Source organism: Cydia splendana, chromosome 23, assembly GCF_910591565.1.
Source record: "Cydia splendana chromosome 23, ilCydSple1.2, whole genome shotgun sequence".
In the NCBI taxonomy this organism is placed as follows: Eukaryota; Metazoa; Arthropoda; class Insecta; order Lepidoptera; family Tortricidae; genus Cydia; species Cydia splendana.
This window is the reverse complement of record NC_085982.1, coordinates 261061-277908: the sequence shown is the minus strand read 5'-3', so window position 1 is coordinate 277908 and position 16848 is coordinate 261061. Positions and strand designations below refer to the sequence as shown.

The 16848-nt window shown below is 43.2% G+C and overlaps 1 protein-coding gene across 1 annotated transcript; it reads left to right on the top strand.

Moving 5' to 3' along the window:
- The first annotated feature begins 1554 nt into the window (after positions 1 to 1554).
- On the top strand, positions 1555 to 16166 carry LOC134801768 (uncharacterized). The gene is made up of 2 exons (XM_063774362.1): positions 1555 to 1650; positions 10412 to 16166. Exon 2 carries the CDS (start codon positions 12299 to 12301, stop codon positions 13379 to 13381), a length of 1083 nt encoding a protein of 360 aa, XP_063630432.1. The 5' UTR covers positions 1555 to 1650; positions 10412 to 12298; the 3' UTR covers positions 13382 to 16166.
- Positions 16167 to 16848: the final 682 nt, after the last annotated feature.

Here is a 16848-nt window from a genome sequence, read left to right as displayed (position 1 = left end):
ACATCATCATCATTATCTGGCCGACTAGCTGACTAGTCGGCCGACTAATCGGCCATCCGAGCGCCGATTAGTCGGCTAGTCGGCCAAATCAATAGTCGGTACATCACTATTATTGACCAGTTCAACTCATCATTTACTCGCTCGCGGCGCGCGGTATATTTATTACTTGTTGATTAATAATTAATATAATATTTTTTCCTGTTATATTATACCTACCTAAATGTGTCGCTATCAGTACATAGCGACCCTGCCAATATGACGAATTACACATTTTTTGCTCTCAAGCTGGGTTTTAAGGTTTAATAAATTGTGTTGTGTACAGACTACGCGCTGGCGCGTGGGGCGCCGGTGGAGCTTGTGTGGGAGCTTTAGTGGGAGGTCCCGTGGGGCTGCTGGTGGGCGCCAAGGCGGGCGCCGCCGCGCTGCTGGCCGGCTCGGCGCTAGGCTACGTGGGCGCCAGGCTGCTGGGCCACAAGAGGCAGGAGCAGCTCGCTATACAGGTACACTGGTGGGGGGCTGCTGGTGGGCGCCGCCGCGCTGCTGGCCGGCTCGGCGCTAGGCTACGTGGGCGCCAGGCTGCTGGGCCACAAGAGGCAGGAGCAGCTCGCTATACAGGTACACTGGTGGGGGGCTGCTGGTGGGCGCCGCCGCGCTGCTGGCCGGCTCGGCGCTAGGCTACGTGGGCGCCAGGCTGCTGGGCCACAAGAGGCAGGAGCAGCTCGCTATACAGGTACACTGGTGGGGGGCTGCTGGTGGGCGCCGCCGCGCTGCTGGCCGGCTCGGCGCTAGGCTACGTGGGCGCCAGGCTGCTGGGCCACAAGAGGCAGGAGCAGCTCGCTATACAGGTACACTGGTGGGGGGCTGCTGGTGGGCGCCGCCGCGCTGCTGGCCGGCTCGGCGCTAGGCTACGTGGGCGCCAGGCTGCTGGGCCACAAGAGGCAGGAGCAGCTCGCTATACAGGTACACTGGTGGGGGGCTGCTGGTGGGCGCCGCCGCGCTGCTGGCCGGCTCGGCGCTGGGCTACGTGGGCGCCAGGCTGCTGGGCCACAAGAGGCAGGAGCAGCTCGCTATACAGGTACACTGGTGGGGGGCTGCTGGTGGGCGCCGCCGCGCTGCTGGCCGGCTCGGCGCTAGGCTACGTGGGCGCCAGGCTGCTGGGCCACAAGAGGCAGGAGCAGCTCGCTATACAGGTACACTGGTGGGGGGCTGCTGGTGGGCGCCGCCGCGCTGCTGGCCGGCTCGGCGCTGGGCTACGTGGGCGCCAGGCTGCTGGGCCACAAGAGGCAGGAGCAGCTCGCTATACAGGTACACTGGTGGGGGGCTGCTGGTGGGCGCCGCCGCGCTGCTGGCCGGCTCGGCGCTGGGCTACGTGGGCGCCAGGCTGCTGGGCCACAAGAGGCAGGAGCAGCTCGCTATACAGGTACACTGGTGGGGGGCTGCGGGGGGGCGCCGCCGCGCTGCTGGCCGGCTCGGCGCTAGGCTACGTGGGCGCCAGGCTGCTGGGCCACAAGAGGCAGGAGCAGCTCGCTATACAGGTACACTGGTGGGGGGCTGCTGGTGGGCGCCGCCGCGCTGCTGGCCGGCTCGGCGCTGGGCTACGTGGGCGCCAGGCTGCTGGGCCACAAGAGGCAGGAGCAGCTCGCTATACAGGTACACACTACACACTGTGTGTTCAGAATGGGATGTGGGGCACGGGTGGGCCCCAAGACTGGGCTATAAAGCTACCTACTTATACCAATTGATAAAGGTAGGTACTGATATTTTTGGTGTTAGAAAGAAAATACATATATTCAACATCATTATTATTTTTATTTATTTTTTTAATCTGATTTTTATAGAGGCTTTGGACACTCTAGGTGAACATGTCAGCCTCATGGGTGCTTTCATAGTTCCCTACTCAAGGGAGAGATCATAAAGTGGTATACACTGATTGCATTATCAGATAAAGGTTCTGCCAACCAACAATTGATCTGTCCATTGTGCATGGAACCCAAACTACCAAAAATTCTTTTTCTCAAATCCGATGTACGGATAGTACATCTGAGTTGATATGATTCTTGATGGTAGATTGCAATCTTGATGGAAACACTGATTTCGGTATATTTATTTATTGATAACCAAGGTATATGAGTACTAGCTAGGAGCACGTATAAACGTAAACTAATTCATAAAACGATGTATGGCGTAATCGCAAATACAGCAATTATTATAAAGTCATTATATTTAATGCTGACGCGAGAAATGTGCGATGCTTGCATTGTACATATTCCCGGCCAGGAGATGAGAAGTTGATAAGAGATGCTGATATATTTTTATATAAAACTGATTGTTATAATGCAATAATTTGAAACTGAAATTATTTGATAGAAGTAAATCCCCTAAACATAGAAGTATTTGTAGAGTTGAGCGCAGTTGCCGCGACGCGATGATCTTGTCTCTCAGGGGGTTGTCCGCTGTGGTTGTGCTCGGTCGCTGATGGAATGGAGCTGCGCGATGTGGATGACATCGAGGTCGGTCTGCGACCGCTCTCCCGGGGGGCGGCGGCGGCGGCGAACGAAGGGGTGAGGCGCGCGACGAGTTGACGGCGTCGAATGCAGCGGCGCACGTACAGCGCTGCTAACACGATGACTATGCCCAGGACCACGTAGATTACTGTGTAATGATGAACGTCGTGGTAGTTGATTCTGTCTGATAGCGCTCCCTCGTTCTTCATGTGTTCGATTTGGTCTTTGATGACCTTGAAATATTTGTCATTGTTTTCAAGAGCATCTGATTCGCCTTGTAAGACTGGTACTGTTAAGTTTATAACGTTGTTTATGGAGGGCACGTCGAACTTAACAACGGTTGCTTGTGTTTTGATGTCGTTCGAATGTTTCTTCTGTGGAAATATGGTAAAGGCACACTTAACACGCACTCTGTTTGAAGGGTTATGATTCCTGCCTTATTTAGATGCTCGGCCTTGACCTCCTGTCCGCATATGATTCTCGCAGTACATTCGTCACAACAAAAGAATAGGTATGTATTCATAGTGCTTAGTTCCGTCCATATGTTGTGGCAATTGTCAGAGTCAGCTGAGCACTCGTTTGAAACTTGATCGGCAATGCAGAGGTGTGAGTCAGACTTTAGTTGATAAATTGGACCTTGTACCGTACAAATTAGAGTATTAGAATCGTAGTGCGAGCATTTATTTACGGTTTCATCCAACATAGGTATATAGGATTCTTTTTTGATATTTATAGCCACTTGATCCGCTATAGGTCGTATTTTGATCATATTTTTTCCAACTTGACGTGGAATTGATATTAATCTGAAGAGTTCGTACACATCTTGAAAAACTAAGGGAATCTTGATTTCGAAGATAAGGTACTGGCGGGTCATTCTTGTTCGCACCTTCATTAATTGATATAGTTTGGGTAGATCGGTGTTGATGTTTTCGCAGGGTAGAGTCAAATCCTTTGGCATCTGCCCGGCTATGATATTCAGCTCATCTTTCAACTGTTGTGGTGTCAAGAGGTGAACGTTGAATTTGCCGTAAATGACGTTAGCGATGGTGTCCAACAAAGTGTCTTGTATGCTCTTCAGGTTTACGAGTATGTTATTAGCGATGATTGATGACACGGTGATTTCATTTATTTGGGTTGATTCTTGAATTTCGGTAGCCTGTTTGTTAAGGCTCATCTCGATGTTGTTTATGTGTTGGTTGAAAGTTTTGTGCTGATTTTGCATTGATGTTTCAACTCTCTTTAGTAGATTGGCTTCCGCTTCTATAACCGAGGTTTGATTCCTCCCTAATTGTGCCAAATGTTTTTCATTAGCTCTGGTCAGGTCGATGTCCTTCTGATATTGTTCGGCGAACTGATCGTCGAGCACGCCGAATAGGCTGTGAGCGACGTTGCCGACGCCGTTGAAGAATGCTCTCTTCTTTCGTGGTGATTCGACACGTTGACCGAGTAGCATGCTGTCGTAGTATTTTAATTCCGAAAAGGCGTGACGCAATTGATTGAGTACTATGTTACACTGTTGTTTATGTTCGATGGCGTGACACATATTTTCCAAGTGCTTGATGTATTTGGAAAATAGTTCTGATCCTTCCCAGTATGGATTGATGTCATAATAAACTACAAGTTTCCACTCGTCTCGGGCCAATTTCATATTTGTTATTTTATCAAAGTAAATGCCTTGTCCCTCTTTGAAACGTGATACGTCATGAGTGCATTGCGCCGGCGATATAAATAACATAAACATCATAAGCGCCATAGTGATGTAACCAATGAGTTTGGAATTTGCTGGTTTTCTTTGCTTTGTTTGTCTTGCAGGGGGCGTGGCCGATGTATCTTTTTTCTGATCTTCACTGGTTGATGATTCGTTTTCTGATACTGGCAGTTTTGACAGCTTGATGATGGGCCTTTTGATTATTGAATTTTTTGTCTTTACTGAAGCGACACGGACAAGGCCGTCCTTTCCTGCATGAACATTTGATACCCTGCCAAGAGCCCACTTGCCGGCAGGTAAATTTGCGTCGTGAATGATTACGACGTCGCCGATTTCAATGTTTGGCTTGGGTTGCGTCCATTTACAGCGTGATTGTAACTGACACAGGTATTCAGTTTGCCATTTTTTCCATATATCTTGGAATATTTTCTGTGTTAGGCGCCACCGTGTACGCTCGTCCCTTTCAGTCTCAACGATGTGGAGAGTCGGACCACTTGCTAAAAAGTGTGCCGGTGTGATATAATCCAAGTCGTCAGGGTCCTCGGTCAATGCACACAGTGGACGTGCATTTAAACAACCCTCTGTCCAATCTGTGCCAATAGAGTCGAAAATTCTTCGAAGGTTAGGTGCTGTTCTCCCAGCACTCGGTGAAGATGATGTTTGAGGCTTTTGACGGCCGCTTCCCATAGGCCGCCTGCGCTGGGCCACGAAGGTGCATTGAAGTGCCAGCTGATGTTCATGTCGCTGATTGCTTTAAAAAATGATTCATCTAGCGAGGCAGTGATCTCTTCATACTCCCTTTTAATTGCTTTGTTGGCTTTAGTAAAATTTGTGCCATTGTCACTGAAGATGTGACGGGGTGCTCCACGCCGGGCGGACATTCTCCGTAGAGCGGCCAGAAATGATTCCGAGCTTAGGTCTGAAACTAGCTCTAAGTGCACTGCCTTTGTCGCCATGCAGACAAACACAGCAATGTAGCCCTTAGTTGTTTTGATGCCGCGACCCTTGCTTGCCTTCACTGATACGTATCCTGTATAGTCCACACCGATATTATAAAATGGCCTTGATGGATTTGACCTTGACTCAGGTAAGTCCCCCATGAGTTGTGATAGTTTTGGAGGTTTCTGCTTAAGGCACGTTATGCAACGGCGTAGGAGATTTTTCGTAGCTCTATTACCTCCTACAATCCACACTGATTCTCGTAGCTTGGCGTGTGTGAGTTTGGCGGTTCCGTGCAAAACAGCTTTATGTGCTTGATCTATAAGCAGCTCCGTCAGGCGACCTCTATGTGGAATAATAAGAGGGTGCTTCATTTCCCAGCTGATGTGTGCGTTATGAAGTCGTCCTCGGACGCGTAACATTCCATGTTGATCCAGGAAAGGTCTTAATTTCAAAATACTGCTCTTTAAATCCACTGATTGATTTGTTTTCAAATTGATGATTTCATTTGAAAACTCTTTTTCTTGCACGTACTTGATAATTCTATTTTTAGCGCTTCTTATCTCGTCAGCTGTTAGGTAACTCGAGAACTGCTGACGCCGCGAGGCCACTCGTAGTATCCATGCGAGCACGCGGGTGCAATGTGTCAAGTTGCTATGCTTGCTTATTAATTCATTAATAATGTCTTTTGCAATTTTTAGTTGAAAAGTAAATAGATCTTCCTGCGGGTGCCATCGTAGACCCAGCGTTTTCGTTGTTTCTTGATCTTTGAATTCGAATGTTTGTTGCTGATCTTGAGACTTGCTAGCTCCTTGCAGTAGTTCGGGCGTGTTTGATGCCCATTTTCGAAGATTGAACCCTCCTGATTTTAATAATTCGATCAAATCTTGTTTCATTTTCCTCGCTGATTCGAGGTCGTGACAGCCGTGTAGAAGGTCATCCATGTAAAAACTCTCTTCTACGACTTTAGCCGCTTCAGGATAATTGTGGCGTTCGTCCTTGGCCAGCTGTCTTAACGTCATCATGGCTAACCAGGGGGCAGCCTTGGTGCCGTAGGTTGTGGTCGTTAATGCGTATTCACGAAACCTTTGATGTTCATTGTCTCTCCAAATGATCTTCTGATATTTTTGATCTTGAATGTTTATACCAATCATTCTAAACATTTTTTCTATGTCTGCAACGTACGCGACCTTATATTGTCTCCACTTAATGATGAGTGACAATAAGTCGTGTTGTAAATTGGGTCCGCTGTACATGATGTCGTTCAGACTTGTCCCATTTGACGTTTTGGCAGACGCATTATACACGACTCTAAGAGATGTAGTTGCTGACTCAGGCCTTTGCACGCAGTGATGTGGCAAGAAGCACTCTTGTGTTGAATTGGGTGGGCCGTCGATTTCGTCTGTACATTCGCGCATATGGCCCAAACTTATGTATTCTTGAATAAACTTCTTGTACTCTCTTTCGATATTTTGATCCTTTCGAAACTTGATCTCGAGTTGCCTGAACTGTGCTATGGCAATGTTCTTGGAGCGTCCTAGAGCATTTTCCTTCTCTGGCTTCAACGGCAATCGAACGACGTATCTTCCGTCTTCTTGTCGAAATGTAGTTTCGCGGTAGAAGTTTATACAATGTTGATCTTCTGATGACAAACTTGATGCTTCATTGATGTCTTCTATGGTCCAAAAGCGCGAGATATCATTCATGTTGTTGACGACGGTGCAGAATTGATACGATGGCAATGGGACCTTTCCGTTTATGATGTACCCAAGTTTAGTTTTTTGAGCTACGGGGTGGTCATCGCCTTCTATTATTGTTCCTTTTTGGACGAATTTAGCGTAGATTTCTGTTCCCAAGATTATATCGATAGGGCGGCTGATGTTGTAATCCGGGTCTGCCAGTGGAAGTCCTCTTAAGTACGACAGATCGGGTTTGACGAAGGTTTGATTCGGTAGGGGAAGAGTGAGTTTATTCATGATAAATAACTCGCCGTCAAATTGTAAGTCACAGTCCATTGATGACATGGTGACGTTTATTACGCCGTTGCAGGTGTTTCCACTAATGCCGAGGCCATACATAGTGTCGTTAGAGCTTTCTCGGGGTAGTTGTAGAAGTTGAGCCGCAGCTTCCGTGATCAATGACATCTGCGCTCCAGGATCAATAAATGCTCTCAAAATGTGATAAGTTCCATCTACTGCCCTTGCCTTGATGAGGGCGGTAGGTAATAAAACTTCTATATTTTTATTACATTCTTGCGTAATAGTTGCAACAGTTTTCCGTTTACTAAGTAGATCGGAAGTATCTTGTTTCTGACTGTAGGCATCATGCACGAGTGTATTATGTCTTTCTTGGCATGTGCGGCATCGACTTGTTGAAAAACATTCCTTGTCGTAGTGATTGTAAAGGCAATTTTTGCATAAATTCAAACTTGCAATAATGCTCCGTTTGCGTTCTGGCTTTGCACTTTGAAATGTTTCGCAATTAAATATGCCATGATTCTTATTACAAACTGGGCAATGTTTTCTTTGATAATAACTTGATTTAACATCATTTGATTTATTTTGTGATAATGATGAATCTTTTATGCCTACAAATGATTTGTAATAAGGCTTTCTTGATGCTTCTGATTGTTGGGATGTTTTTGGTATGTCCAACTTGCGGCGGCTGGCTTCAAATGATGTAAACTTCATTTCTAGGAAATCTAGAAATTCCTTTAAGGTCGGCAAGTCACGTGGGTTCTTTAATGATTCGACGTATTCCGTATGACTTTCCGCGTCCAACTTTTGTGATAAAATATGGACGATAAGCGGATCCCATGACGAGGTGTCCACGCCGAGGTTCCTGATGGCATTTAAGCACTCGTTGGTGGTGTCATGTAGACGCTTGATTTGTTGATATGATTGTTGTTGCATTGTTGATAGCGACAGCAGGTTATTGAGGTGGGCGGTGAAAATCAGTTTCGTGTTGTTGTACCTGTGGTTTAAGATTTCCCAGCAGGTCTCATAATTTTCTGAGCTGATGTTGAGATGTTGAATAAGTTTTTCAGCTTCACCTCTGACCTTATTTTTCTAAAACTGCATCTTTTGTGCGTTGGACATGGAGCGATTATGATGTATGGCTTCATTAAATAGATCCTTGAATGAAACCCACTGTTGATAGTTCCCACTAAACGGCGGTATGTCCATGACGGGGGTTGATTTCTCACGGTGAGCCATAGACCATATTTTAGAATTGATCGATTTTTTGATGTCTTGGAATTTCCTCTCATATTTGTAGAACGTTTGATTGTAGGTTTCGTCGTCTTCGAAAAGTTCACTGTCGATGTCCCAGTGAAGCGTGTCAATGGTTGTCCAACGAGACTGGATTGATTTGAGTAAATCTTCTAATTCCCACTTTTCATTAACGGTGGAGAGGTCTATGTAATGTAAAGTACGCGCGAAGGCCTTGAAGTTGCTCTGTTGTTTTCTCATCTTCTCTGACAACTTGGCAGCATCAACGCTTTGTTTTTCAGTGAAATTGAAAATAGGTGGAATTGCGAACCCTGGATTGACTGGAGCCCGGGTAGTCGTCTTTTCCTGATTCTCAGATTGATTGTCTTGAGGGACGTCGCGGCTCTGGTGATTTGATGGCCCAGGATGCATTTCTTCAATTTTTGACTTTTCTTCGGACCAATTGGGCATTGGTGACGATGGGTGTGTTGAACGTTCTGCTGGTTTCGGTGAGATTGCCCTAGGTCTCGGTGATAGAGGAGCCCTTTTAGCTGTATCCAAATGATCTAGCAATACAGACCGAGCTGATTCGTAGAAGGCTTTGGTTTTGTTGTAAGTCTTTTCAGCAAAATAAGTGCATTCCTCGTTCTTGAATGCTACCAACCTTGTATGATTGCTTTGAAACTCTTGCCAGAATCCGTCGAGGCCGGTCAACTTGTTATTGATGTTAGACTCAGTTCGGCGGCTTGGACCATCTTTTTTGTAGTTCTCAAATAGCCTGTTCATATTGGCCATGAGCTGATTTTGATCGTTGCGAATCGCTTCCATTTCCTTTTCTAAACTCATCTTGATTTTTGATTTATTGATGGATAGGTGTAGATATTGATAATAAGTATTAATCAACAAATTATTGACAATACTGTGGCCACTGATTTTTGATGTTTGATAATGATATTGATTTCTTGATTTAAAATTGATGATAATTGCTGCAGCACTGATAATGATGATTTTTCAAGTTCGAGATTCCTCTTACTTGGCTTGATTGTAGACGTCTCTTGATAATCTTGATATCTTCGATGATGAACTGATGCTGTTCTCCTATGACAATGAATATAGTCAGGCTCTGGATGAGTCACAGCGCCTGTTCAATCCGCACGGTGAGACCCGCTTGTGGGAGGCCGTTTGGACGAAATCACTGTCACAGTCACTGATAGTTTCGAAGGACCATAAGATGTACGGATAGTACATCTGAGTTGATATGATTCTTGATGGTAGATTGCAATCTTGATGGAAACACTGATTTCGGTATATTTATTTATTGATAACCAAGGTATATGAGTACTAGCTAGGAGCACGTATAAACGTAAACTAATTCATAAAACGATGTATGGCGTAATCGCAAATACAGCAATTATTATAAAGTCATTATATTTAATGCTGACGCGAGAAATGTGCGATGCTTGCATTGTACATCCGAATTCCGGACGCAGTCCAACAACACGTGAGACAAGTCATCAGTCCTCTGACAGACTAGACACAGAGGTGACGGTTTAACACCCATCATGCACAGAAACTTATTTGTAGCGATGTGTCCGGACCGGACTCGGAAAGCTGAGACTAACACTTTTCTTGCGAGATTGGCAGAATCAAACCAGGGTATCCACAAGGGTCTAGCTTGGATTGTATATTTGGAAAACAATTGACAATACTATAAAATAAACACACACAACACAAACTAGATGCTAAACAGGATCCCCACTCAGCATATTGTCACGGCGAGCCATGGCGCTTATTTTCAATGGATATCCGACTTATAACTAAACTGAAAGTTTTTGTTTATTTACTAAATGATACTGAAAAGTGACAACACAGCTGTATAGTATACTAAATTCTTATAATCGTAATAATACCGAGCATTACACCAGAAAGCTCATATGACAGAGTTATGACTCGGCAAGTAAGACTGAATCAGATATTTCTTTCGTGATTTGTTGTATGTAACAGGTTTTGTAAGATATACGTTACCTATTAACTATTGTATATATCGACAGGATCGTCCGGCGAACGAGGAGCCCCCGCGGGAGAAGAAAGCGCAATAGCGAGTGCAGTGCGTCTGCTTCTAGGCGACGCACTCCCCGTCCCGTCCATGCAACACTCGCCCCCGAGTCAGATTTTACTAGAGTTGGTAAACATTCGAGCAAATTACATAGAACTCGACTCAGTTTTACAAGACTCCGCGCTACTCTTGAGTCTAGAGAGTAGAATTGAACCCAGTCCTTTCGGAGCATTATTAAAAATCAGTTTCAATCTATAACTAACGGTTTAACGATCTTACGCCAAGCGCGCACCACGATTTTAGTTTTTGCGACACGATTTTAGAATCGCGCTGTAATATATCGCAGAAAATTCACTGCGCGCACTGCGATGAAAAAGTCGACGATTTGTTCATTCTCAACATGGATTTCGCACCAGTCGTTTGTCATGAAACGTTGTCTTTAATATGCGATCGCTGTATGACTTTGAGTATTTATACCACAAAGGTGATCTTCTACTTCCATAATTAAATGGTCAACATCTAGCGTCTTCAGCAGCAGGTTCCGACATGTTGACGCTTGGAGAGCGAAATGCCGACTGAGGTCCGGGTGCGATTTTATTATCGCAGTGCGCGCGGGGCCATACAACTCCGTATGCTGCAATTCACTTTGCGACAATCGCGTCGCGAGCAGTCGCGGAAAAATGTGACAAATCACAATTTTAAAATCGCTGCGATTTTTTTGTCGCATATGCGCGCACTGCCATATAAACTCATACGTTACATTTCTGCGACTAAATTATCGCGCGACAAAAAGTCGTGGTGCGCGCTTAGCCTTACGGTGTAATAGGGACCATCATTCGACGCGAGAGGTATAAACAAAATGTGTGTATACATTGTCCCTATATATTGGATTACTTTCTTCTGTTTTGTATGTAATGCCTTATTCTTATTTTTTTATTATTTTATTTACATGGAGAACCAACAGCTATAACTATGCTAATAACAACATCAATAGTGACACAGAGCCAATTATAGGATCTCACATATAGCAACATGTTAATATTTAACATTAAGTTAAATAGCAGGCACAATGTTTAGCGATTTAGATCGCATTCAGTGGACTAAAGACTGGCTCATATCACTAAATGCTGACAAGTGCACAGTTCTACACATAGGGAAAACAAACCCTAAACTAAATTACCACATTGACTCTGTTCCCCTACAAGCAGTAGCTAGTCAAAGAGACCTGGGCATCACTGTTTCACATAACTTGAAATGGGACACACATCACCAAAATCACCAAGAGAGCAAATTCTATGCTGTATATGATCCGGAAAGCATTCCGTGTTATTACTAAAGACCTATTTATTAGAATATACAAGTCATATCTTCGTCCTTTACTTGAGTCTGCTTTTCAGATATGGTCCCCCTACTTTAAAAAGGACATTACAATGCTGGAAAAAGTTCAACAAAGAGCAACTAAAATGGTTGCTTCATTGAAAGATAAACCATATGAAGAACGGCTTCAAGAATTAGGTCTTACAACATTAGAGGACAGAAGGAAGCGAGGCGATCTTATTGAGACTTACAAAATCTTGTCCGGACACTACAATGTTCCAAATATTGAGGACCTATACACATCAAGCCAGAGTGTAAGGTTGAGAGGGCACTCTAAAAAACTTGTCAAACCTCCGTGTGCTAGTAACCCTAGAAAACACTTCCTGCCGAATCGTGTGGTAAATGTGTGGAACTCTCTACCAGAAACTGTTGTTAGTGCACCATCAGTCAACACTTTCAAAAATAGACTAGATACACATTTTAGAACTTTAAAAAGTGCAAAATAAAATACAAGTGCTTCGATATAAGAGCTGCTAGTGTATCAAATAAAATAATAATAATAATAATGTACGAGCTGGACGCCCTGGATCGGAGGATCCGGTCACTGCTCACCACACATCGCATGCTACACCCACGCTCGTCAGTTATGAGATTGTACATCCCACGGAAGTGTGGAGGCCGAGGCTTCCTAAACGCCAAGGATCTCCACAACCGCGAGGTGTACAATCTCAGGAATTATTTCCTTAACAACGAGTGTGGGATGCATCGTGATGTGGTGGCAGTAGACAGGAACCTCACGCCGCTCTCCTTGGCAAACGAGAACTGGCGCAAACCTGTGGTACTAAGTACTGCGGATCGCAAGGCGGCATGGGAGAGTAAGGTGCTACACGGGCGGTTCTACAAGGCCCTCACGGGACCCGATGTGGACCTGCTCGCGTCGGTGAACTGGTTACGATTCGGGGACCTCTTCGGAGAAACCGAGGGTTTTGCCTGTGCAATTGCGGACGAAGTGATGATGACGAACAACTATCGGAAATATATCCTGAAGGACGGTACGGTCGACATTTGTCGGGCATGCCGCCGTCCCGGAGAGTCACTCAGGCATATCATTTCCGGTTGTTCTCATCTTGCTAACGGCGAGTACTTGCACAGACATAATCTCGTAGCCAGAATTATTCACCAGCAACTTGCTCTTCTATATGGCCTTGTGGACCGCGAAGTACCGTACTACAAGTACTTACCTGCGCCTGTTCTCGAGAATGGTCATGCCACGCTCTATTGGGATCGATCTATCATCACAGACAGGACTATTGTAGCCAATAAGCCTGACATTGTGATAATAGATCAATCGCAACGTCGGGCCGTGCTCGTTGACATCACCATCCCCCATGATGAGAATCTCGTGAAGGCCGAGAAGGACAAGTCCAGTAAGTACCTAGACTTGGCTCACGAGATAACCGCCATGTGGGATGTTGATTCAACGATCATTGTCCCGATAGTCGTTTCAGTGAACGGTCTAATAGCGAAGAGTCTCGACCAACATCTTGAGAGACTCTCGCTAGGTGGTTGGATCAAGGGTCAGATGCAGAAGGCGGTGATCTTGGACACGGCGCGGATAGTCCGCCGGTTCCTCTCTCTGCAGCCCTGACTACCGGTAGCTTGGGCCTTGCCCCGCTGCTGGCGGCACCCTAGGTTAGGTTTTTATAATGTGTTTATATGTATTTTTTATCGTTTTGTAAGTGTTTTTATATTTTACTTTTATATTCATATTATAAAAACCCTAACTTAAGACGAAAAATAAATAAAGAGAACATAATAATGTTACATGGGCACATGCAATAATATGTTGGCAACATTATGTATTAAATACTAAAACTAATTAAGTACTTAAGTTGGATCAACTTACACAATCAATATTTCAATGACTACCTTATAGAAACCTTAATGGATCTTGATCAGCGTTTTTTTCTCAAAAGAATTCGAGCTTCTACAAAAGACGCAACTCTTACACGTTGAACAGAAGCCAGTTTCAGAATAAAGAATAATAAAATCAAGACAACCGACTCAACCGAGACAGGTCACACAGGGTCTCAAAATGAGGACCTTAAAGACTCGAGTCTTTACCAACACTAGCTAGGTTCATGTCTAGTCGTAAGATCACAACGGGTTCACAAAGTACTCGCTGCTCTTGTACATAAAATAAATAAGGAATTGTAAATGTAAATGGTCTAGAAGTTTGAGAAGCTGAAAGCTTTTAATCAGACATTTTTAATATATTGCTACCGCCACCATGGTTACTATTATATTTGTTCACTAATTTTAATTTAGTTCACCATAAAACTAGATATTATTTAAAAACATTTATCATTTATATTATACAGGATGATTCATGAGACGTGAGCAGGACTAATCCTGGACACTCAGTAACTGATAATTGATCGATCACCGTCGTATTTAGGAGAAACAACCACACTATTTCCTATTTTTTAACTTTTTGGTGAGGGCAAATTTAATTCTCAACAATCATGGTCACCCTACAGGACCTAATTAATAAAAATAAAACCTCTTTAACCGTAATGGCATTTTGATTACGAAGAAAATAAACTGTCAAACTTGAGTGAGATACGAGTTTTCAAAAGTAACCAGACCGTGATGACACTGATAACATTCAATTTTACACAGAATATCGGTAGTTTAGTATTCTAATTTTAGGGTGACCATGCATGTCGTGAAAAAATTAATAACTTTTTTTTTCAACACGACTAGAAAATTAACGTTAACCTCACTAATACTGATGCGAAACAGTTGCTTATAATTAACGATATGCGCAGTGTTATTCCTGCTCACGTCTCCTGAATCACCCTGTATACTATATTATATATAGACTAGTACAGTTTGTGTACCTTATTTTTATTAATTTTATATAATTTTTTTATTTGTTTAATGATTATTATATAAACAATTTTATTTGTTAAAGTTATAATAAATATATTTTTGCGACGTAATTTTAGTAGAAAGATCTCTCTCGATATGCACAAATGAAAGCTGACAAAACGAAATAAATGAATAGGTAATAAAATGTACCTACTTATAATAGATCTTTTTATGAACTAGGTATAGTCCGACAAGAAATTGTAGAAAATTATTGAGGGGCCACTTTCTACGTAATTGTCACATTTTTTGACGTAAAATGCTTTAGAATGGTTTTTTTTAGTTCCATTTATTTAATTTCTTCTATTTTATGTCGCACTATAAGTAATAAATTTACACGCTCTAGCGTGTGGGGTGGCCCATAAGATAATAGTTTTAGATTAGATATATTAGGTCAACTAATAATATATACTATTCTTTGACATAGGTAGTCAGCCGCATGTGCTGTGATATATATACTTAGTGTGCATAATATAAAAACCTACCTATTCTAATGACATGATGATCATTAAAAAAAGATTATCAGGTTATCTGAATAGATGTAGACGACCACAGCCTTTCTAAACTTAGGTAAACGCCAACTAATAATGCGTAGATTGCATAGGAATTATTAAACTGTTTTCTCATGCTCGGCGAACCTACCTACAGGACGCACTTGTGCACAATAATGAGATCAAGTAAGGAACCTAAATACCAAGCATTTCGTACATTGCCTCACCGCTTCCCATCTCTATTGCACGCGCATTGCTTTTCAACTTCACCTAAGATACGGGACCGTCAATGCCACAGTGCGAGCGAACCAGCTATATAATTACCTATAGTTATTCTAGTTCGTTAATTATAGAGATAGGAAATGGCAGGCCAATGTACGTCCTTACTTTAGTTGTATGTGGCTCGCATCGCATGGGCTCACCTTGGTTCGTCAAGCATTTCAGCATTAGATCAGGGATGTTGCGAATATTCGCATCCGCATCCGTAACTGCGGAACTTCCGCATTATTTTCAACATCCGCATCCGCATAAAATCGATGCGGAGCTTATGCGGATGTCGAACAAGTCGGTACAAAAGCGGCGGCGTAAATGCTAGGTAATTTCGTCATTACCTACGAGTATAACGAAATCGTCTAGATCCAGATAAATTAAACCAAATTACTGTTTATTAAATTTAAAGCACCTATATTCTTGCTCAAATACTAAATGTATCGATTTTGATGTGAAAACTTCTTTAGCGGCGCTGTGCACTTTTTGTGATGGGGAAAAAATGTTAAACTCGCGACAGGTCACGTGACCGTAAGATTCCTAAAACGTAAGACGGACACGTGACCTGATCGAAAAACTGTTACAATGTCATTGAGTTTTCACTTCTGCCGGCACTCCCGGAGTGCAACCCGTTGTTTTTTTTTAATAAAGATTACTAAAAATTTAGTATTTTGTAACCCATAACTTGCATGTTTGGTTTAACTGTCAATGTAAAATTGGTTAAATAAATAAAAAATAAAAGTATTTGACGTTTTTAAGTACCTAATCTTGACATCCGCATCCGCGGATGTAAGCCTTTAAATATACGCATCCGCGGATGTCAAAAAAATCTGCATCCGCACAGTGGCGGATTTGCAGTCTTTGCCGCCTTAGGCCCCAGGCCTTGTAGCCGCCCCTTTCTCAGCATCAGCACCCATCATATTGACTACATTTAGGTCAGGCAACGAAAAGGTATAGAGGGAAATGCTTGGGACACATTTTTAACTTAGTAACTTTATTTGGATTCGTTAGGAGATGAACATATCAAAAGTCCCCTTGAGCGGGGGTTTGGTCTGAAGGTCACATTTTTCGGTTTTTCGCTTATTATATCTCAAAAACTATACGTCCTTGTGACATGATCATAGGAACATACGTTTTACGAAAAAAATAAGCAAATACTTATTCATTTTAAGTGACAGTTTTACCTACAAAAACATTCAAAAAATCTAAAAAATAAACATAAGAAAAACATTTTTTTTTGCTATACCTACCTATAAACACTCATATATATTTTTTTCCTTCTTTTGGCCTCCAGCGAATACCAGAGAAGTTTAAAGGACAAATTAGTAGGTATTTAAATACGATCAGTAATAAACTGTTAAAATCATTCGGGTTCCTTTCCTCGTGAGCACCGTGAAAATATAATTGAAGGAAATTTAATGCAAAA

Bases quoted from the DNA above. Each gene is read 5' to 3' on its own strand.
- LOC134801768 (XM_063774362.1), top strand. From the start codon at position 12,299: ATGTACGAGCTGGACGCCCTGGATCGGAGGATCCGGTCACTGCTCACC.